Source organism: Rhinolophus hipposideros (assembly GCF_964194185.1).
Source record: "Rhinolophus hipposideros genome assembly, chromosome: 4".
In the NCBI taxonomy this organism is placed as follows: domain Eukaryota; kingdom Metazoa; phylum Chordata; class Mammalia; order Chiroptera; family Rhinolophidae; genus Rhinolophus; species Rhinolophus hipposideros.
Window position 1 is genome coordinate 38,347,805 of NC_138050.1, and position 23,576 is coordinate 38,371,380.

General features: G+C 41.3%; 2 protein-coding genes across 3 annotated transcripts in view; one reads left to right on the forward strand and one right to left on the reverse strand.

Annotated features, from left to right (window-relative positions):
• Window positions 1-15,155: 15,155 nt before the first annotated feature.
• Window positions 15,156-16,655, forward strand: CLDN23 (claudin 23). Its single transcript, XM_081046166.1, has one exon. It carries the CDS (start codon window positions 15,233-15,235, stop codon window positions 16,109-16,111), a length of 879 nt encoding a protein of 292 aa, XP_080902292.1. The 5' UTR covers window positions 15,156-15,232; the 3' UTR covers window positions 16,112-16,655.
• A 4,847-nt stretch (window positions 16,656-21,502) lies between these two features.
• The window catches only part of LOC308497040 (low-density lipoprotein receptor-related protein 2-like), a 41,691-nt gene continuing 39,617 nt past the window's right edge, over window positions 21,503-23,576 (reverse strand). For both annotated transcript variants that reach the window (XR_013993260.1, XM_081047091.1), the window contains exons 32-33: window positions 22,670-22,775; window positions 21,503-22,275 (exon numbers count right to left, since the gene is read on the reverse strand). Coding sequence is in view for 1 of the 2 variants with exons in the window: in XM_081047091.1 (XP_080903217.1) it covers window positions 22,246-22,275; window positions 22,670-22,775 (136 nt within the window). In the remaining variant the exon portion in view is untranslated. The remainder of the gene's footprint in view (window positions 22,276-22,669; window positions 22,776-23,576) is intronic.

Genomic DNA, 23,576 nt, shown 5'->3' on the forward strand with positions numbered 1-23,576 from the left:
AGACTGAACACACTTGCTCTAATGCCACCGCCTCATACGTGGGCCCTTTATCTTATGTCTCATAGCTACAGAAACCTAGATATACCTAAATATTGCCTTTTATTTCAAGTCATTAGCACTCATTGATATGAACACACTGTTCTCCGCTATGCTCTTAGACTTGTAGGTTCTAGTTCTCATTACACATTTTAGAAACACTCGAGCAAGTGTAAAACGAGGTGTAAACTCCCATCACTCAGATATAGATTAATTCATTTTGTTAATATTAATTTTTAAAAAACACTAACTTCAAGTGCCTACTATATATTACACATTTTATAAAGGTCATCTCATTCATCCTTACAGCAATCCTATTGAGTAGAAACTGCTCCCTTTTACACTTGAAGAAAAAAGCTAAGGTTCTGAGAGCTCCACTTGCCAAAGGCAAACAATGCGTGGCAGGGCCAGGTTTTACACTCAGGTCTGGGCCGCGTCAAAGCTGCCACTAATTTTCTTCACTCCATCAGTCTGAAAGTCGCTTCTCCTCTCTGTACTTCTGAATTCACATTAGGAAAATCAGAAGGTTAAAGTTCATGTTCTCATGGTCCTTCCAGCCCCAACATGTGTTTACTTGGACATACCGCAGTAGGCTTGCCCATTTCTCCATCTTGAGTGTCGTCCAGGTGTCTCTGCTGTGAAGCAGGGTCAGGAGCTGAAGTATGCCTGTTCAGTTGTTAACATGATGTGTTGCTATTGATCCAGGTGAACTGAAAAGCTGATTAAATGCCTGACTGATGGCATCAAACTTCACAAACAACCGACAAGTTTTGCAAGTTTAACAGGTTCTGTTTTGAATTGCTGCTACAAGATGGAGTTGGAGAAGAATGCTGAACTGATGAGAAAAATGCTCTTTCTCTACAGCTTATACTTAGAAATTTCTCTACTTCATGATGATCAGTTTTTAGCCACTAGACTAAACAAATTTCATGCCAACCATAGAGGGAGTAATAAGCATATCTTCATGTGTCTATACCATGTGCTTGTGAGATCAGTATCTACATGTTAGTGATGGATAACTCTTTTATTTCTCAGTTGTAGCTGTTTCAGTGAAATTCATTCTATTTTTGTCTATTGATGTGAAACATAACTGTGATCAAAGCAAGACAGAACAAAGGACTTTCCAGCACAGTTCCACACTGTATTTTACTCTTAGCAATGAATGGTAGAGAAACATGTCTTGCAACTGTCCAGGCAAAGGGGGATTATCTTGCCCTGAAAATAAGGGGGGAGACACTATTTTTAATACTCCTTTCTCATTCCCAAGTCCAGAGGATCCATCAGTCAAAGCAACTGCTTCTTAAACCTATTAACTTTTACTTCATCCTAAATAATTATATCCTATGGAATGAAGCAATAGTTCCCTTTGAAGCCACCATAGCTCTATTTGATACCTTTAAGCTAAAATTTCCCCCTTAATCTAATTTAAACTTCCTAATTGAAGTTTATGGACTAGCAGTTGAAGGGGAGCAAAGTTTTGCCACGCTGAAGCTGTCTTTTGGGATATTGATTTTAAGCTGTTTATTAAGAAACAAGACTCTGAAGAACCTTTGAACTCCACCCCGCATTCAGCCTAAGAGATTCAGATAGAAAAACCTGCTTCAAGATGGAAATCTTAGGGTGTTCACCTTAACCTAATTTGAATTAAGTATGGTAAATAGGAGGGTTTGAAGCAGGGGCCTGTTAGGTAGATTACATTCCATCCCCCAACTGTTTCTGAGTTGCCCAGCAAGAATTTGCTGTCCTATATGTTCTGCTCTTCCTCAACTACCTGTAAATCACCCATTCTCACTTCTGAAATCTAATACCCATTCTTCCCCTTTTCTCCTTTGTCCAAAATGTCTTAGATACCCAATGTTGCCTTACTGCCTTTGGAATGTTAATGCTTATGTGAATTCCTCATACGCATGTAATTAAAATTGTATTTTCTCCTGATAATCTGTGTCTGTTAACCTGATTATTGGCCCAGCTAGAAGCATTTAGAAGGTGGGAAGAAAAACATTAATTTTCTTTTAGTCCCCACATAGTATACAATTTTTCGCTGTGTTATGAAGTTCAATGCATTTTCCACATGTATTTAGAATTCACATAGCACAACATTGTAAATATTAGGTCAGTCATAGAATTCTGTTATCTGCTAACAACCACAGGAAAGTGTGTTCAGAGTTCCAGGAAGAAAAAAAGAGAAAATATGATACTTAATATTTCTAAGTAAATAGCATTCACCATGATTATGAACATATTATTTTAAATGACCATCAGAAAGAATAATATAAAAATGAGAAAACAGGATGTATTGTTATTCTGTTCACCACCAGTCTGCAACATATTTGCAAATATATTCTTGAAGTTCAAAGTCAATACCAAAGGTGAATTTTGAGACTCATGACTGATTTATATATTGAATTTTGCCCTGGCTAATTGTGGCTATGTAAAGAGTGTTTCTATATCATGCATAAACATGAAGAATACTTGAAAATATAGAAAAGTACCACTCAATTTACTTCCTGGAATATATGCATATTGTTTATATTGTATGCCTTTCTGTTATTGACTTGATGTTATATCAAAATAGAATTTAGCTCTTCTACTTTTCACATGAAACTAGGCCTTATTGTGGCAATAAAAAACTGTACATTCACAATTAGGGAAAAAAAATTGTATTATAAAAATATGGGACTTGACTTCAAAGTCATAGAAATAGAGAAACTTAACTGGCCATGAACTTTTAAAAGTAATGTTTTTCAAATGTAAAAAATTCTAGAGAGAAGAAAATCCAAGATGGCAACTTAGGTAAATGTTGTGCTTGCCTCATCCCATTAACATATAAAAATTAGAACTAAATTATAGAACAATCAACCTGGAGAACTATCTGAATTCTAGTGGAACAGAAGTTTTATAACTAAGGATATAGAGAAGAAGCCATGTCGAGACTGGTAAGGGGGTAGACGCAAAACAGGCTGGGCCCACATCACATGAGTTGGTTGAAAATCAGGAGAGATATCTCAGCCACAGAAGTTCCCCACAGAGGAGTAAGGGACCCCACGCCCCCACACCAGGCTCCCCAGCCCGGAGTACTGGTGCTTGGAAAATGAGCCCTCACAACACCTGGCTACGAAAAACAGTGGGAATTCAACCGTCCAGGTGTGACGAAAGGCTGCAAGAAACCCAGACTTCCTCTTAAAGAGCCCACGCAAGCACTCACCGTGGGTTCAGCGGAGAAACGTTGACTCTGGGGGCATTGGAGACATATGGAGAGAGAATGAGCTGTGTAACTTTGCAGTGAGGACTGGAGGGACAGTGTGCATTTTTCCTGTGTGGAGCCCTTCTGTTGTGTAGCCGGCCGGCAGGCGCCATCTTTCCTGTGTTGAGCCCACCCCACAGGCCAAATCTGAATCTCATTGGCCTGGTGAGCTCTGTTGCTCCACCCTGCTGACTCACTGAGACCCTGCCTCACCCAACTTTCCAATTGTAGGCAGTTTTATCAGTGGTTGGACCTTAAGGGAGCCAGCAGGTGGTAGCAGGCCTCGGAGTGTCTTGGATTGTTTTGGAGCTACCCCAGACCTGGTACTGGTAGCAACCATTTGCGGTTCGCAATATTTATACCAGACAAAATAGACTTTAAAACAAAGACTATAAGAGACAAAGAAGGACCCAGTAACCCCACTTCAGTGTATTTATCTGAAGAAACCCAAAACTCACTTTGAGGAGCCATGTGCATTCATATGTTCATTGCAGCATTGTTTATAGCGGCCAAGATGTGGAGGCAGTCTGGGTGTCCATTGGTAAAAGAATGGATAAAGAGGAGCTGGTACATATATACAAAGGAATGTTGTTTGGCCAGGGAAGTGAATAGGTTCTAGCCATCTGCAGTGTCATGGGTGGACCTGGAGGGTATTGAGCTGAGTGGAGTATGTCAGACAAGGAAAGACAGGTGATTTCACTTATATGTGGAATCTAAAGAGCAAAACAAACAAAACAGAAACAGACTTATAGGTACAGAGAACAAATATTTTGATAATTACCAGATGGGAGGGGAGTTGGGGTGGTGGGTAAAAAAGAGGAAGGGATTAAGAAGTACAATTTCGTTGTTATAACGTAGTCCTGGGGATGTAGGGTATAGCAAAAGGATTTTACTCAATCATATTGTCATAACTATGTATGGTGTCAGATGGTTACTAGATTTTTCAGGGTGATAGGAAGGAGGTTGGAGAGCAGGGTGAAAAAGGTGAAGAGATTAAGCACAAATTGGTAGTTACAAGATAATCATGGGAATGTAAAGCACATGGAATATAGTCAATAATATTGCAATAACTATGTATAGTGCCAGGTGGGTACTAGAGTAGTCAGGGAGATCACTTCTTGAATTATATAAATGTCTAACCATATGCTGTACACCTGAAATTAATATAAAACAATATTGAATGTCAACTGCAACTGAAAATTAAAAAGGGTGGGGGGGAGGTGAAGTGCAATAAGTAGTACAAATTTTCAGATATAAAATGTGTAAGTCATGGCGATATAATGTACAGCATAGGGCATACAATCAATAATATTGTGATAATGTGATGCGGTGTCAGATGGTTGCTGGACTTATGTTGATCACTTCTTTAGGTACATAAATGTTGAATAACTGTTGTGTACACCTGAATCTAATATAACATTGTATGCTAACTATATTTTTAATTTAAAAAATCTTTAAAATAAATAAATAGAATTTAAAAAATAAATTAAAATAGAAATTTATTTTTTAAAAATAAATTAAAATAGAATTAAAAAAGAATTCTAGAGAAATAAAAATTTGAAAATTTATAAAAGTTCAGAAAATAAAAATCAATTGTAAATCCCATCACTCCAAAAACAGCTAACATTTTGATATATTTCCTAGTATTTTTCTATACACATATTTTTTTAACTAATTGGTTTCATGTTACAATACTATTTTATAATTTGCTTATTATGAAAAACACAACAGTGAATATCCTTATAGCTAAAACTTTCCACATACTTGTTTATTTCCTGGGTGCAAATACTTAGAAGGTTAATTGAGAAATGAATGGGAAAGCACATATTTAAGGCTTTAGAAAACAAATTGCAACATCACCTCTGAAATAAATATACTATTACTCTACCTCCAAGAGTGACGTTTTCCCCAACTCTAGCCAAAATTGAGTAGCATTTTTCTCTTTAATCTTTTCCAGCTTAAGAACAGAAAAAAAAAGGGTCATCCATGTTTTATTTTGCATTTATGTGAATAAAAGTGTCATTCAATTAATTATCTTTGAATATGCTTATTAGATGTTTATTTTCTCCTGGAATTGTGCATTTTATTTGCCCATTTTTCACTGTGATATTGTGTTCATATTGATTTTCTTAATAAAAATAAAATATTAACCTCTTTTTTTGCCACAAAAACTGAAAAGGTTTGTCCTAATTTTGTTTGAGGCATAGTGAAATAAATAATTTAAATAATGTTAAGCTTCCATATAGTTCAGTCTATTAAACTTTTTGATGTTTTGCCTAGAAAGCCTTTCCACATCCTGTATATTTATCTCCTCTTCTACTTCCTTCTTATTCTTTCAGGATTCTTGTATATAAATATGCAGTCCACCTAAACTTTTTTTTCAGATGTTTTGATGTAGGGACTGATATTTTTTTTCTTTTCCCAAAGCAAAGCAATTACCACACCGTTGAATTTTCAACCCTTTCTCTATAAGTTGAAATCCCACTTTTATCATATTATAAATTTGTACATACCTAGGGTCTACTTTTTGGCCTTGAGGGGAAGCATAGTTTGCCACCCCAAAATATTCCTTTTTAAGCTGGTTATTTTTAAGAAACAAGACTCAGAACGAAACTTTGGCCCTCCCTCTTACCTATGTAAAGGAACTCAGAAAACAAACAAACAAACAGAAAATCTGCTTAAAGGAAGGGAGCTATCACTTTAATATCATAATATGAACTAAGAGTGGCAGACAGGGAGAAACCTGCAAAGTTTGTTTGATAGACTCCCCTCTGTGTCCTATTGTTTCTGTTACACAAAAAGATTTTGATTTTGTTTACTACATGTTTGATCCTCATTTACCTATGAACTGCCTACTTTCCCTTTGAAGTCCTAGACTCCTGTGTCCCTCTCCTTAGTCCAGAATGGCATATAAGTCCCAACTGCCCAATTTGTCCTCAGGTCCCATACAAATGCCATATGTACGAGATCAGACACTTAAGTTCGTGAACTCATCCTAGAAAAAGTGCTACATACCTCATTGCTGAATATCACTACCATCATCTTCGAAATACTCCCTTTGGGAAGCTATGCACCAACGCCAGTGCCCAGTCCACCCTTCAAAGCAATTTTGGAACTCTTTTTCTGGAATAGCCATCAGAGCGGTCGTTGTATTACCCTTGATTTACTGAATGTCATCAAAATGTGTTCCTTTTTATATTTCCTTTATCTACAGGTAAAGAAAGAAATCACTGGGGGCCAGATCAGGTGAGTAGGGAGGGTTTTCCAATACAGTTATTTGTTTACTGGCTAAAAACTCCCTCACAGACAGTGCTGTGTGAGCTGGTGCATTGTCGTGATGCAAGAGCCATGAATTGTTGGTGGAAAGTTCAGGTCGTCTAACTTTTTCATGCAGCATTTTCAGCACTTCCAAATAGTAAACTTGGTTAAATCTTTTGGGTCAACTCAGTTGGTACAAATTCATGATGAATAATCCCTCTGATATAAAAAAAAAATTAGCAACATTGTTGCAACAAGTTCACGAACTTAATTGTCAGTCCTCATACATACATAATAAATTGGGTTATTTTCTCCTGTTAATCTGTCTCATGTCAATTTGAGTATTAGACCATTCAGTAGAACTCAGAAGGATAGAAGGAAAATTAAAGCCTCACCTATGTTTTATTGATCTACTTTTGTATTCTAGTGCTAATATTCCCACTTTAAATTATTACAGCTTTATATTATGTGTAACCTCTGGAGTGTGCATGCCATTTCACTGTTGTTCTTTTCAAAAGTTTCTTAATGGGTTTCATTAATTTAGTGTTTCATTCATTTATTTTCCTGGATGAACTTTGAAATTACTTATTCAATCCTAGTGTGACTTTTTATTAGAATTGGATGGAATCTTTATGTTACTTTAGAAAGCATTACTATTATTATAGTACTTGGTTTTTGCATTTATGAGTTTGCCATGGTTGCCATACAATATAAATTTTGGCAAAACAAACAAGCAAAACCCACTTGTAAATTTAAAAAATACCATGCTCAACTGAAAACTATCTCAAAGACCCTTCTGAACCAAGTCCATGCATAGTAAATGATTTTGCCCTGAAGTAGGCAGAAACGTACAGAGTTGGAGAGAAGCAGGCAAGGTCATCAGTGGCAGCAGTTGAGTCCTGGGAGCAACCCCATGCCCACCTTGCATTTCTTTCTTTGGAAAGGAGGCAGCCCTGGTGCTAAAAGCCAAGAAGGGTTTGAAGCTTATAGGAGATAAAATTTAAGCAAGTATGTTTGTTTGGTTTTTAATGAGATGATATCACATGATACCTTCTGGTACGTGTGAGACAGATGGCCAATCACCACATGGAAATGGAACAGAATAAATTAAAAATAATGTAAGACTATCATAGCAGCATTCTTCACAAAACCACCCAAGTATCCATTGACAGATGACTATGTAAACAAAATATGGTAGACACATATAATGGAATATTATTTAACTTTAAAAAGAAACAAAATTCTGGCACATGCTACATCATAGATAAAACTTGAGGACATTATACTAAGAGAAGAAGTCAGTCACAAAAGGACAAATATTGTATAATTCCACTTACATAAATTTCATAGCATAGTCAAATTCATAGAGACAGAAAATAGAATGGTGGTTGCTAGGGGCTGGGAGGAGAAGAGAATGGAGAGTTGTTTCGTTGAGTACAGAGATTCAGTTTTGCAAGATGAAAAGAGTTCTAGAGATAGTTTGCACAACAATGTGAATGCACTTAACATTAGTGAACTCTACACTTAAAGATGGTTAAGATGGTATTTTTATGTATTGTGTATTTTACTATAATTTTTTTAAAATGATGTATGCTATATCTTCCATTTGAGTTACTGTGCAACAATTTTACAAAACTTCTTTCATTTATTTAACAAATATTTATTGAGTACCTACTATGAGATGGGCACTATTTCTGGTGCTGAAATATAGCCACAAACAAGACCAGCAAAGTCCCTAGAATTTGAAACCTACAATGCAGTGGGAGAAACAAAATACAAATAAGTCAATACATAAGTAATAAGAGAATATTTGGTAGTGATAAGTTCTATAAAGAAAATAAATTCGGGTGATGTGATACTGAGTTAACTGGGGGCTACTTTAAATTGGATGTTAAAAATTATGTATTTCATACAATATGAGATACACGAGGCTAGAAAAATAGCTGTCAGGCTATATGCCAACAAGGAAAGCTAAGGCTATGTTGAAGGGGCTTGGTTCAATTTAGGCTGTTTTAATGCTATTTAAAAATAATGATCACAGTTTAATTTTTATAGTTTAATTTTTGTTCTATAACCTACTGAACTGGATTTGCCATCGGAAAACTAGCGAGAGTGTTTAGGGCCTTATTCTGTGGAGAGAGTAGAATAGAAAGACCTGGTATTGGGACTCTAAAGGCTTTCGTAACAGCCCCTCTTTGCCTGCCAAAGTTTGTAACGTGACTTCCAAGATGAAGTCACTGCAGAAGATGGGGATTTTGTCGTTGGTATCTGAAACCCAACCTGTACAGGTTAACAGGGGACCCAGCATTAGTCCCTTTAGAATTAGTCGCCGGGAGCCCGCTATTCATCTGGAAACCTGGGGCATAGTAACCAGATTCTAGTCTTACTCTAGGGCCCCTCTTCAGAAAAGACAGCTATTCTAGGGCCTGGGGATCAGTTTACACAGACAGGTATTAATCTCAGCAATAATTCATTCTTGCCACCCTATGATTCATGCTTGTTTTTCACTCAGCCTTACAACGAGCTCGGAAATCCATGGAACAAAGAGCCCAGGTCGGACGCTATACTTAGCACAAACATGTCTTTTCTTATTACTATAGATAGTTACCTTCACAGGCTTGCACTTTGTCATAGATATCTGGAGCAAAGCTATATCTCATTATTTTCTATGCTGAGGAAAAACTAACATTCAAACAAACAAACAAAACACTTTGTTTACTGAGATGCACGTAACAGCCTGTTTTGGCCACTCAGTCATCTGTGAGAGAATTCTGTAGATACTACATGAAAGAATACAGGGCAGAAAGAGATCAAATTGGTTTGTTGAGTGGCCACTGTGGGCCAGGCATGAAGATGGATTTCAGGGCAAAATAGAACAAGAGAAACATGTTACCTGCCACAGAGAATTTACAGATTAGCTAGAAAACTAGACAATTCAGGTAATAAGGAACTGTGGCAAGCATTATGATAGAAGAGTGAGTTGTGGAAGAATACAACAGTGTATGTCTGTCAACAGTGTATGTCTGAAGGATGCATTGGTGTTGGTAAGCAGGATTCTGGGGGTGGGAGGAAAGCAGCATGTGCAAAGATCTAGAAGCAAAAGGGAGCACAACACTGAAACAATGAGAAAAAGAAGTCCTGTTTTCCTGGGCTATGGAGTGAGGAGATGGTACTAGGGAGGGGAAGAGGAAATGGACAGAGGTGCATGGCTGTGGCTGGACCATGGGAGGTCTTGTAAAGGGTTAATGCAGGTACATGGTTTGATTTAAATTTGACAACATGAGTTCTGAGGGCCTGTGTGGGTCATAGAAAGAGAGGGAGAAAGCCTGGGTATAGGAAACCAGGTAGGAGTCCGCTTAAAGAGAAAGATGAGAGGATGGGTTGGGCTTAGGTAGAGACACTAGGAAAGAAAGAGCAGACAGGACTGGAGAGATTTAGGAGGCAGAACATACAGGGTTCCTTCTTCCTCACAGGTAAGTAATGCTTGGGCTTCATTCACTCCACAGAGGAATCTAAGCAAGAAGGAAAGGATTTTTGGAAGAGGATTCAGAGCCTAAAAGTCTTTGTGAAATCCCTCTGCTGTTCTAAACAGCAATCATTTGGGTTCTAAATTACAGACAAATTGCAAAGTGCATTAAAAGCAAAAATGTCCTTTCAGAGCTGATGGGGATTTCAGTTTTTTTGGCCACACTGGCTTAGTGTCCCATACTTCCCTAAACCTAAGAATTCCCTGGGGGCTTGGAAACACAAATTCCCATCACAGTTCCCTGGGGAGTCCCACTGGGTAGGAATCTGTATTTTCCCAATGTGATTACCCCAAGAGAGCCTTATGCTCAGACAAATTAGGGGGTTGATGGCCATGGGTGACATGCTTGATGATGTTCTCTTATTGTTAGATAGAAGTCAGAAAATGTAGGTGGGAGGTAGTCCATGGTGCCTACAGAAAAAGCTCATAAATAGCTTTGATTAACTGCCTCTAGCCATGTATTTATTTTTACAACAACAGATGGCAAGAGGTGCTGTGGAGCAAGACAAGGATCTGAGTCAATAGATCTCAGCCCATCCTAGGAGGTCTTGCCCTCCCAAGGAAGGGCATGCACCACCTTTCCCGCCAAATCAATATATAAATCCCTCACCCCACCCAGCAAACTAGGAATAAGTCCTTGGGACAAGAGCTCTCGCCCTTTTTTCCCCCGCCAGCTCTCTTGCCCACATTCTCTCTCTCTCCCTCCCATCCTCCCCAACCTCAGCTAGGCCTGTTCTCTTCCTGGAGAAAGTATCGTTAATAAACCCTGCTTGCATATTAGTCAGCTGGCGGACCTTTGATTCTTCACTGAATCAGCAAGAAGAACAGAGACTCCCATAACATTATATGGTCTCTATATTATATGATTCAATTTATACAAAATTCTAGAAAACACAAACTAACTATAGGGACAGAAAGGAGATCAGTAGTTAGTTGCCTGGGAATAGCGATGGCAGGGAGAGATGAGAGAAGAGATTACCAAGGGAAGAAGGAAACTTTTATAGGTAATGAATATGTTTATTGTTTTGATTATGGTGTATTGATATGTCAAACCTTAGCAAATTTAATATGTGCAGGTATTATATATCAGTTATACTTCATTTATGTGTAGGTTATTGTGTTAAAGAAAAACTCCACAGGCCCAAAATGGTATCACTCATGCTAAAAGTCCATGATACCAAACCTAGATTAAATACCTGATATAACTGCAGTTTCAACCTCTCCCAGAAACATAATCTTAATCAACCAGTCTGGAATTTTTTGGTCCAGCACCAGGAAAACAATCTGTCACATGGGCCCATTTCATCTCCTATAGAAAGAAGAGGCAATTTGCATGATAAAAACCCTTCCCATTCTCTTCCCCAAAAGCAAAGATGTCCCAGCTCAAAAATAATCCTTCCCCCCCCCACCCAATAGTTGCCTTGTCCCACCCTTCACCTGTAAAAACCCTCCTGATAAGACCCTTTGCTTTCCCCTAAGGAAAAGTGACCTTACCTGAAATGATCCACTCTTAACTTCTAGTCCTACCCTCTTTTTGCCTATAAAACCTTCCATTTTGTACAACCCCTGGGAGTGCTCTTCTAGTTGCTTTAAAAAAAGCCAATTACTCAGTTGTATTTTGTTTTTTAACAATTATACATCACTTACACCTCCATAAAAAGTATATATGCAATAGCTTCCAATACTCAGTCTCAGAGAAAGTCTTAGACCAGATTTAAGAACATACTCACCCATTTATAAGTGAGCAGGCATAAAAACATTAATTAAACCTGTTCTGTAAATTGGATGAAGTCCAGTTAGTTCTCTGTCCATTTAGAAGCTCCAAAGGCATCTGTCAGGAAGTTCATTGGAGGCAATATTCTAGCAGCAAGATTAGCTAACGTTCTGGTTGGGGTCAAATAAACACAGGGCAATTTATAAATCAAGCCTGGGCAGCATCCTTATAGGTATTATTATTGGGCTATCTAGATCCTAACACCTTTTTGGAGGGTGAGGGGCAAAAATGCCTTCCTGCAATTTTTAGCCAATTCACAAATTTTGGAAGCAATGACTTTCATTAGTGAAAGAGCATTAGTAATGGTTATTATGTTAATTATCAAAGTGTCTGGTACTAGTTGGAGACAAAGATGGTTGAAGCATGTAGATTCTGCTTCTGGAGTACGGCTTTTGAGTAGAGTCTTAGAAATGTCAGCTACTCACCTTCAGAGCAACTAAACCTAATCTGGGCAACCAACTTCTACTAGAATGTTAAAAAGAACACCACAGACCCAAAATGGCATCACTCATGCTAAAAGCCCATGATACCAAACCTAGATTTAATACCTGATCTATCAGTTTGGTGCAAAAGCAACTGCAGTTTAGAAAGTTAAAAATAATTGCAAAAGCCGCAATTACTTTTGCACCAAACTAATAATTGCAGTTTCAACCTCTCTCAGAAATATAATCTTAATCAACCAGCCTGGAATTTTCTGATCCAGCACCAGTAAAATAATCCATCACATGGGCCCACTTCCCACGTGACAGATTAAGATAAACACCCTTCTTCTCTTCCCCCCAGAAAAAGAGGTCCTGGCCCCCAAATAACCCTTTCTTTTCTTTTGACAATAGCTCCCAGGCCCCACCCTTCTTCCTAGAAAAACCTTCCATTTGGTATAAGCCCTCGGAGTACCCTTTTAGTTGCTAGGTGGGATGCTACCCAATTCATGAATCACTTAGTAAAGCCAATTAGATCTTTAAATTTACTCAGTCAAATTTTATTTTTTTAACAAGTGTATAGATGAAAACTAACACACTCATTTATATCATAGTGCCCATGCAGCTGCTATGGAAAACAGTAGCCTGTTTCTTCAAAAAATTAAAACTAGAATTACCGTGTGATCCAGCAGTTCCACTTCCCGGGCACTGACAACGGAGATTCCAAGAGACATTAGTACACCCATGTTCGCTGAAGCATTATTTGCAGTAGCTAAAAGGTGGAAGCAAGCAAAGTATGTATCCAAGGATGGATAAAGAAAACGTGGTATATACCTACAATGAAATATTATTCAGTCTTAAAAGGAAGGAAATTCTGACACATGCTACAACATGGATGAACCTTGAGGATATTATGCTAAGTGAAATAAGCCAGTCATAAATACTGTATGATTTCACTTAACATGAAGTATCTAGCACACTCAAATTTACAGAGACAGAAAGTAGAATGCTAGTTGCCAAGGGCTTTGTGGGGGTGAGGGGTAGTGGTGGAAATGGTGAGCTATTGATAGGTAGTTTCAGTTTGGGAAGATGAAAACACTCTGGAGATACCATGGTGGTGATGGTAGACAACAATGAGCTTAATGCCGATGAGTTGTACACTTACAGATGGTTAAGATGGTACATTCTATGTTATGCTTATTTTACCATAATTTTTTTAAACTAAAAAATTTTCCAAAATGAAAGGCAGTGATTCTTATTATCTATCCTAAGATGTTCAAAATTATTTCAAACCAATGCTTAATTAACTTCGATATTTTAGAAAGTTTTGATTTTAACTAATTATAAAGGTAATACACTTCCATTGTTTCTTTTTCTTTTCTCTTTTTTATTAAAGTATATTGAGGTGATCATTGTTAGTAAAGTTACATAGGTTTCAGGTGTACAATTTTGTAACACATCATCTATAAATCCCATTGTGTGTTCACTAGCCAGAGTCAGTTCTCCTTCCATCAGCATGTATTTGATCCCCTTTTCCCTCATCTATCACCCCCCTCATCCCTTACTCTCTGATAACCACTAAACTATTGTCCGGGTCTATGAGTTTTTGTTCCAATACATTTCCATTTTAAGAAATACAGAATATGAGAAAAACATTGTTAAAGGATAATTTTTAGAAAAATGTAAAATTACGACACACTACAAAATGAACACGTGTCAAAGATTTAATTTCACTCATAAATAATGAAACCAGTATGATGCAACCTATAGGAAAACAGGCGTGCTAAAATGAATTTACAAATCAATGCCAAACTGGTCAGTAACTGGACAATAATTGTTTACATTCTACCGACAAACTTATTTCCATTATATGGACAAAAATCACTTGCACTACTACAGGTTTTCTACAAATTACAGAGTTGTAAAATAGCTCAAAAACAATAAAAGACCCTAGGTTCCTATATAGTTAGGTAAAACTGAAAAGTGGATACCCAGTAACAGTCCTCCTTTTTTGTCCGCTTCAAAATCTTTCATAAAGCTGAAAAAGAAAACAAAGATCCTGTCACCGCTCATTCCAAGAACACATTCACTTTTCGTTCTTTAGAGTCAAACTTCATCTGGAGTATGGAGCCTTTATTAAGCACATTAAACAAGGTTTATTCAACAGAATTATCCAGTGCAGTGTTCTGGGGCGCTACCAGGCGGACCCCGCTGCACACCTGCCCAGCGCATCTCCGGCAGCGCAGGGAGCGGAGGCGCCGCCCACTCGGCTGTGAGTGGCTGCAAGTCAACAGCGTGAAACTTCGAGGGACCTTCGGGGACCCTCTGGGAGTGGAGGGGGGAGAGGCAGCACCCCGGGGCCCACGGGCAGGCACGGGAGAGAAACTTAAGACAACCGAGATCCGCTGAGAAGCAGGAAAGCTGCTCCACGACCGAGGCGCCGCCTCTTTCCTTCCCCGCCCACGACCGGTGGAGCGGCCCGAGGAGCCAGGGGCGGGGCGACCTTTGCTCTGTCCCCAGGGCAGCCAGGCCGCGGAGCAGGGTGCTGGCGCTCCTCCGGGCCCGCCGGGATCGCGCTGCCGCCTGCTGGCCCCGCCCACCGGGACGAGCTTGGCGGCGGCCACCGCTTCTGGGCGCCCGCACCTCGGCTCGCGGTTTCGGTCAGACCCGCCCGCGATCTGGTTTCGATTGGGGACGAAGGCCGGGCGGCAGGGCGGGGAGGCGGGGACGCCGGGAGGGAAGTCGGGGAGGGCCGCGGAGTGGGGACCGTCGGACGCCGGAGACCGGGAGCGGACGGCGGGAGCGGGGCGCAGGTCTCCGGGCCGCGGCGGCGCGCGTGCAGACTCGGGGCCCCGGGGCCCGCGGCTCTCCGGGCGCGCCCGGGCCTGCGTGCGCGAGGCGGCGTCGGCCGAGCAGGCGTCCCTGGGGGCGACGACAGGTCCGCCGTCCCGCGGGAGGGCGGCGCGGCGCCGGGGATGCGGACGCCGGTGGTGATGACGCTGGGCATGGTGCTCGCGCCCTGCGGGCTGCTGCTCAACCTGACGGGCACGCTGGCGCCCGGCTGGAGGCTGGTGAAGGGCTTCCTCAACCAGCCGGTGGACGTGGTGCTGCACCAGGGGCTGTGGGACATGTGCCGCGAGCAGAGCAGCCGCGAGCGCCAGTGCGGCCAGCCCGACGAGTGGGGCTACTTCGCCGCCGAGCCAGTGCTCGTGGCGCGGGGACTCATGGTCACGTCGCTGGCGACCACGGCCCTGGGGCTGCTGCTGGCGTCGCTTGGCGTGCGCTGCTGGCAGGAGGAGCCGCACTTCGCGCTGGCGGGGCTCTCGGGCGTCGTCCTCGCCGCCGCCGGCCTCTTCAGCCTCATCCCGCTGTGCTGGTACACGCACCACCTGGCCGAGCGCTCCGTCCTGCCCGCCCCGGACAGCCCGGTGACGGTGGAGGTCGGCTACAGCCTGGTGCTGGGCTACCTGGGCAGCTGCCTGCTGCTGCTGGGCGGCTCGGCGCTGGCGCTCAGCTTCGCGCCCTGGTGCGAGCAGCGCTGCCGCCGCGGCCGCAAGGCGTCCCCCGGCGGCCCGCGGCGGCCCAGCATCAGCACCGTGTACGTCAACTGGCCCGAGCCCGCACTCACGCCCGCCATCAAGTACTACAGCGACGGCCAGCACCAGCCGCGGCCCGCCGAGCTGGGCGCCACCGGCAAGCCCAAGGTGGGCTTTCCCATGCCGCGGCCGCCGCCCAAGGCCTACAGCAACCCCGCCGACGTGCTGGACGGCGAGGCGGCGGCCGCTTCCCAGGGCGCCTCCTCGCGCAGCACCCGGCCTTGCCACAGCTCCCTGCCCTGCGACTCCGACCTGTAGACTGCGCCTCCCCGGGCTCTGTCTGGTCGGAGGACTCGCCCCGCCACGGTCCAGCTTTGAAGTGGTCTGTTACCTTTACGCTGGAAACACGTGGCTCGGAGTTGGGACCGCGGGACACCACTCCTGGTCCTGAAACTGCTTTGGAGGGCAATCTTCCGTTCGTGTGGTAGACTCCTTGGACCATTAGTTAAGGCTGGGTTTGCTTTTCTTTTTTATAGAAGTTAGTTTTCCTCTCCAGAGGGGTCAGGGTCCTTTTAAAGAGTGACAGACTTTTCATACTGTTGGCTGAAGGAGAGAACGACTTTGCCCCGTGTTGACCCGGGACAGCAACAACAAAAAAATCCAAATCAGCAAAGAGAGGTTCCAAAACCTCTGTTTTAACGCCTTGAAACAATACTCTGAAATGCTGATGAACGTTGTCGACATAATTATTATTATTTTTCCCTACTGTATAATACATTTTCATGCAAACTCTCCAGAGACCAATGTATTTCTGGCTATGTTTGAATGAGGCTCTTAAAATAAACAGACAGCCATGCAAATACCTGCAGCTTTCCGTGGCTTTTATGGAATGACATAACCGGGTTAATTCATATTTGCATTTCTTCATGTGTAGATAGGATTTATCTTTGTTATCACTTATTTTCGGTGTGAAAGTTGAGGTCACCGCCGAGTTTTCTCTAAAAAGCCAGAAGGAGGATGAAAGGACAGATTCTCTACGGTTTCGTTTCTTGGCTACCTCACCCTACCCATAGAGGAGTATAAACATTTGGAGCACAGTGGAACTTGTTCATCCCATTTGGTTGAAGTACAGGTGTATATATCTCATTTAGAAATAAAATTTGACGAGTTTCAGTATACCCACAGAAGCTTTTTTGTCTCCACTACAACCTTCCGCAGTTTAAGCCTTCATTACCAACAATTTCCTGGCTGCCTAGGCACTGTGCCTGAAATCTAGCACTCAGATCTTTGCACCTCTTAGCATAACATTACTAAAAGATGCCAGTGGGCCCCACTTAAATTCCTGACTGCTTTATTTTCAGGTTCATGCTGTTTTCGGTGCGAAGCTAGGTCTATTGTTGAAAAAACTAGAAACACCAGTTTTCACATGAGGTGAAACTAGAAATCTTTTTCTCTTGTGACAGTGGTGCCTAGGTAGGCAGCTCTGTGTCCCGCGAGCAGAACTAAATCTCCAGCAGGACTGGCTCTGATTCCAAGTGGTTGATTTCAAGGTGTCTTTCATTTAAGGAGCCTCATCTTTAAAACCTGCTGTTGGGAGCCAATTCAGAGGTAGGAACAATCAGTTCGGTGAATACTGATAACAGAGCTATAGAAGTAACTAAACAGGAGTGGAGGGGTAATACAGATTTACTTCCTTTGCCATTTTGTACTGGAATTACCTGTTTCTTTTTCACTTGGGCATCTTTTTCAAATGCAAATTCTGATTCAGTGGGTCTGGAGAGAGGCCTGAAACTGATTTCCTAAGATCTCCCAGGAGATGCCAACTGGTTCATGGCCCCCACTTGGGGCTGCCAGGTTTTCACTGGGCCGGTGTCTCACTCAAATTTCAGCCCCAACAGGCAGCGTATAATCAGACCTTTGAGAGCTTGCCCTCTCGCTGAGTTAGGGGCCTTCCTCTAGGGAACAGAGCCAGAATGGAAAAAAGGCAACACGGCTTTTTTCAGCTAACATCTCAAAAAGCCGAGATTAGGCGCCTGACAGACAGGACCTAGCAGACAACATAAAGATATTGGGTTTCTGGCAAGTAGCAAATCTACTGCATTTTTTCTGCATCACAATTCCAAATATTTCTAGGGAAACAACAAAAACAAACAAAATGGTGTTTTCTATGTTTTTTGTTTTCCTTCTTCCCTAATTATTCTCCACTGGCTTATATTCAAAACATTTCCTCTCTGGTGATTAAGATTTGTTGCCTAGAGAACTCAATTTTTATCCTATTAACAGATATAAACCCCAAACTCCAGTGAAAAATACAAACTTCTTTCTGCTATAAAAAAAGATATTCAAGACAGCACGGAAAGAGGCTCCTGCATCAGGCCCAATCTGTGTTGGGCCTGAGGGTCGACCCCCGCCACAGCGGCACCCACTGAGGATGGGCTTGAGACTCACTCAGTGAAGATACTGATGAGAAATAGCATGGCTGGCTTGCCGCAAGCCCTCAATATGCCATCATATACCTATAAGATGGCATATTAAGGGCTTGCGGCAATATGCCATCATATGCCATCACAACACATTTTTAATAATCCTAGTTACAAAGAAAGTATGTGTTCTCATTTAATGGGCGAAATCTTTTCAAGATGACTCAAGTTATGCCTTGAGGACTGAGGAATCTGTGAAAGTAGAGCCCACACGGCATTAACGCAGCTCCTGCTCCACCTGTTCCAGTCTGGCTGTGATTGAGATGCACGCCCTCACTAGGGAGGGGTGAGGTTTTTAGGGCACATGCTGTGGGAGGTGCTGTCAAAGATGCTTCAGCCACCACCCTCCTCTTCAGTGCCTAGCTCCTTCCTCCTGTAAGTTTTGGGGCACCTGTCATGTTGTCAGCATTTTGTGGACACTTTGGAAAGTAAAACAATGCCAGGCCCTGTCTTTGTGCAACTCACATACTTCAGTGTGAGAGACATGTACAAGGAAAATGAAGAATAATAAACCCGGGGTTAAGGGCTGGAGATAAAAGGGTGATATTTTAGGAAAGGTGGTCAGCAAGGAAGTGAAACTCGAGCAGAGAACTTAAAGGAGGGAGATGAGAGCATTCCAGGAGAGAGAACAGCAATCTCCAAGTTCCCACTAAAGAAATATTGGTAAAAACAGGTCTGCACAGCAGCCTTGGCTCCAGCATGTTCTGCTTTTATTTCACTCTAGAACAGGGTGGTAAGGACAGGAAGAAGGCGGTCATACAATTGAGTGAGGCTGGGAAATCCTGTCATCTACCCTTTATCAGGCTAATAGTTTCTTCAGGAAGGAATACGCTCCGGAACGTATTCAATCTTTTTATAGAATGTTTTCAGAATCAGACATAAACAATGTGATATACAAATAGCTGGTGAGGAACATTCCAGTCTGCCATTGGATAAACGCCCCACAATGCAGTAGGCAGAGAAATTTGAACCTCAGAGTCTCATCACGTCCCCAGAGTGCTGGGAAAAGGTTCATAATCACAATCCCCTGTCATCCCCAAAACACACACACACACATCTTCACTCTGACCTTCCTAAAATGAAGGTCTGTCATTCAGCTCTTTAACACCCTTAGGCTCTTTCTGTGTGTCATCCACTCTTAGCTTAAAGTCCATTCGGGATTTGGCCAAGGCCTAGATTTTCACTCTCATTACTCTCTCCCACACACGTGGTATCCTCGATTACTCCTTTCCCCCAGGAGCTTAAAGGGATCATATTTGAACATATATACACATTCAAGATGTATTTTTCTTGGTATACATCCCCATTTTACCTCTAAATTGAAGGTAAGGGCATGGATGGTTTCTATTTATTTTTGTAACCCTGGACTGAATACTAAAAGTTCTTCAGTGCCTACTAGCAATTTAATAAGTTAAAGTTACCTCTAAAAGCTATGTCTGTACCTAAATACTTCCTCAACTTATACACACCTTGTCAGGTACATAGAAAGCAATTTGTGGCCCAAGGCGACTGGCCCCAAACCAGAGTGCCGACACCGACACTGGTGGTGAATGGGCCACTGGAGAAAATCTGTGAACTGGCTTACACCCTGTGGTGAGTGGCAGCTCTCTGAGAGGCAATTACATGAAAGGCTGAGGAAAACTCAACAAGTCACTGCAATCTTTCTAGAACTTGGGTGATATATGCTTCCCAATAGCCTAAGCTCTGCCCTTTCTGGACTTCAGTTTCCTCATCTGTACAACTGCATTAGATGTTATCTGAGGGCCTGTCTAAATTTAGTGTTCTGAGAGTGAAGGTTAAGAATTAGAGGAGACATGAAATCTGAGCAGTAAAGGCTGGGGAAGCTGATATCCCTGCAAAATCAGGGATTGATCTGATAGCAACAAACTTCAAGTTCTAGTTCTAGGTTTCTCTGAATTTCACAAGCCTCCCAGCAGTTAAAACCACAGGAACTTTGTGTATCCCTCCCATCATCCCCGACCCATTCCCCATAAGTATAAAGTGTCTTTATTTAACTCTTAATTGCTAGCAATAGACACAAAAGGTCAAGTTTTGCGTAGGGCTCTTCGAGTCTAAAGCATGAACCCTTTAACTTTTCCAAAGCTCCTTGTTCTTCCAGAAGAAAACTCAAACCTATTAACAAGTCACGGAAGTTCAGTTTCTATAAGAAAATTCAAGTTTTATGTCTGCTACAAGCTTACTGCTCCATCTAGTAGGTGGAGAAAAATTAAGCAAGAAATTAACACCTTATATAGAGATTATCGCAATGGAAGGCTGTTGTAGTGGGAAACATGCCATTGCTCCAAATATACAAGGTTATGAAGTTGACGTATTAAAACCAGTGCCTGTGGAAGTAGGCTGAGCTAGTGAGTTATCCAGAACGAAAGCCCAGGAAGTCCGGTCAAGGCTTAAGGTTTGAGGGAGATGAAGGCAGCTGCTTAAGCGTGTCCAGAGAAAATGGTAATTGTGTTGTACATCATTGGTACATGCATTTGAGCCTGATTATTTTGTTATTTTTTTGCACTCCTGCACAGATAGAGGCAGAGGTTTGCCAAGGGCAAACTTGGCAGTGAGGATGGCTCTTGGGAGAGGGTAGCAAGAGAAACCCAAGATTCACCCTGTGGATGGGAGGGGTCCAGGGTACTCTGGTGCTGAATGGTTCCTCAAATACAGCTGACTCCTGAGGCAACTTAATGATATTACTGCATGTCTCAGCCTGAGGAAAGGCAGAGCCCCCAGATTTTGTTCTTCAGGTCAAGTTGATCTGTACTTGGGAATTTTTATGCTTGATTGCAAAGCACAGTTTACTTTATGTACTATACCCCACAATAATAAGCCTAGGACTTCTCTTTATGCTTGGAAGTCCATACAAAATCATTCTGCAAGAAACTAAATAGTCTAGAAAAGATCCAAACAAGAAAAGTCTTCGAAGTTAAGTTGTGTTTATTTTAATCGGGGCTCATGTTATCATGCGACCCAGGTACTATGCTAAGCATACAGGCATTTCCTGTTTTCATTCAATGCCCAATTAACCTGCTGTAGGTTCTTTTAATCCCATTTTTATCCTGGGGAAACAATTTGATAATTAAGCAATTTGCCCAAGTTTACCATTATCAAATTTTATCACCCTAGTCTTGCTTCATTACCTATCTTCCACCACAGATTCAATGCACTTGATTCCTTATGTGGGTGCGAATAAAGTGGAGCCAGGAAGACAAGCAGAGGTACTAGCAGTCAAAAGGGCTTTGGGATCTATGTAGCATCTGTGTATTTCCCCAGCAAGCAAGAGCTAACTGAGATGAGTCCTGGCCCACACTTATACCTCTGTATTTGCTGCCCACAGTATCCACCCACTTTACTTCAAAGAAGTCAGACAAATCATTTGTCTGAGTCTCTATATTTGTAAAGCAGATTCACATATATTTAGTTTTAGAATCAAACGAGAGCATAAGAAAAGCACTGATTTTATAAATTTTCAGAAAAATTAAGTACTAGTTTTGCAATAAAATGTAACTGAGAGAGAGAGAGCGGTAGGGAGCTAACAACACTTGAGCATTTACTACACTGCAGAAACTTGACCTTTACCCTAAAAGGTAAAAATTCAAGAGAGATTATTCCCATTTGTAAAATGGGAAAACAGGTTCAGAGAGATTAACTCCAGTTTAAAGTTAGTGTCAGAGCCAATATTCAAATCCAGAACTCCCAACTAGTTCTGGGCCAGTATCAGGATTAGAAAGCTCCTGTGGATAAGCCATAACCTAAGGTACATGGAGACTGTACTGAAATCTGACCCTGCCTATGAATAGTCAGTTTTTTAACACTAACAAAACCAGATGACCTCCTCCAATTTTAAAAGCAGTTATTTTAATAGAAAGTTACCATTTACCACAAACTGTTCCAGAAATTAAAACAGTATACAATGAAACGTATAAACAATTGTTATTGAGATGTTTCAGCTCCTCTTTTATCAGGTTAGTCAGTTTGCAAAGAGGTTAACAATTCCTGCAGGAAAAGAGACCTGAAGTTAGAGGACATGCAGTACATTAAAACAAAAACACAGAGATGGTTGAGCTATACAGAAGTTAGCCGAGGTAACAGGGAGACTGTGAATCATAGGGGTAACTGCAACTAACCCTAAAAACACCCCACAGTAGTAGTGGGCCCCTTTGTGGAAGTCCCCAAAGCTGAATTTCTTGATTGTTATATGGTGCACGTTTCACTTTGGTTTGGACAACTAAAGACTGAACAGTCTAAAGGTAAGAAAGTTCCTAAGCATACACATAGCAGCCTCATTCACTAGTTAGCAGTGTCTACTTTCACCCAGCTAGGATTTTTCAGGAGGGCATCCTTTAACTGTCTCCCACAATCTGTTTTTTACAGAGACTTTCAGGCATACCTGCTCCTCATAGGCTTCATTGACAAAAGTCTCACTGTTCAGCAGACTCTCTTCTGCGTCGTTTTCTTTATGGCTGGTTGAATTTCTTGATGAGGCTGTACTATTTCTAGAAACCAAACAGTCAAAAGAGTTGTTCCTTGAGATAGGAGCTGGGATGGGAGAATGGTTAAAAAGGGCTAACTCGTCCCTTATCAAAGGTTATTTTTATAGGAATTATGCCATTTTAATAGTTTCTTTCACAAAGCAAATGACCTAAAATGGACAATACTTGAGTCAGTTATGATTTATCACGAGGCATTCACTTAACTTCTAAAATGACACATCATCTCAATTGAAGAAAACTAGGTAATAGGAGTCAATGAATCCAAGGACAGGTAAGAGGCAACTGGACAGGTGAGTTAGGAAAGCAAGTTAATGTGGTAAAAAAACCTGAGGTGATAATCAGAACCCAAAGGGCAGCATCTCAGTCATCTTAATATTAACAGTTTGCTATTAACCAGTGTTACTTTGGGAAAAAACAAATCACTTCTCCTGTCCTTTTCTTCAGTCTGTAAAGTGAAGGCTGGACAGACATGTAACTTTTAAAACATTTGTCATCTCTATATTTCTTGATACATTGGCTCTTTAATGTCCCTTCCCAATATGTTTATTTAATCAGTTTCTTCAGTTATTGTATCTTCCTACTCTAAAGCTTATTTTGTCATTATTCCTACTCTAAATGATATATTATATAAAATTGTACACTTGAAACCTATATAATTATACTAACCAATGTCACCCCAATAAATTTTTAAAAAATTAAAAATCCTTCCTACTCTAAATCATTATTTTGTTTTGTTTGTTTCTTCAATCCAATGAATCTTGTTCTTTGACCAAACTTACTGCTTTTGCTTTAAATCCTTCCTGA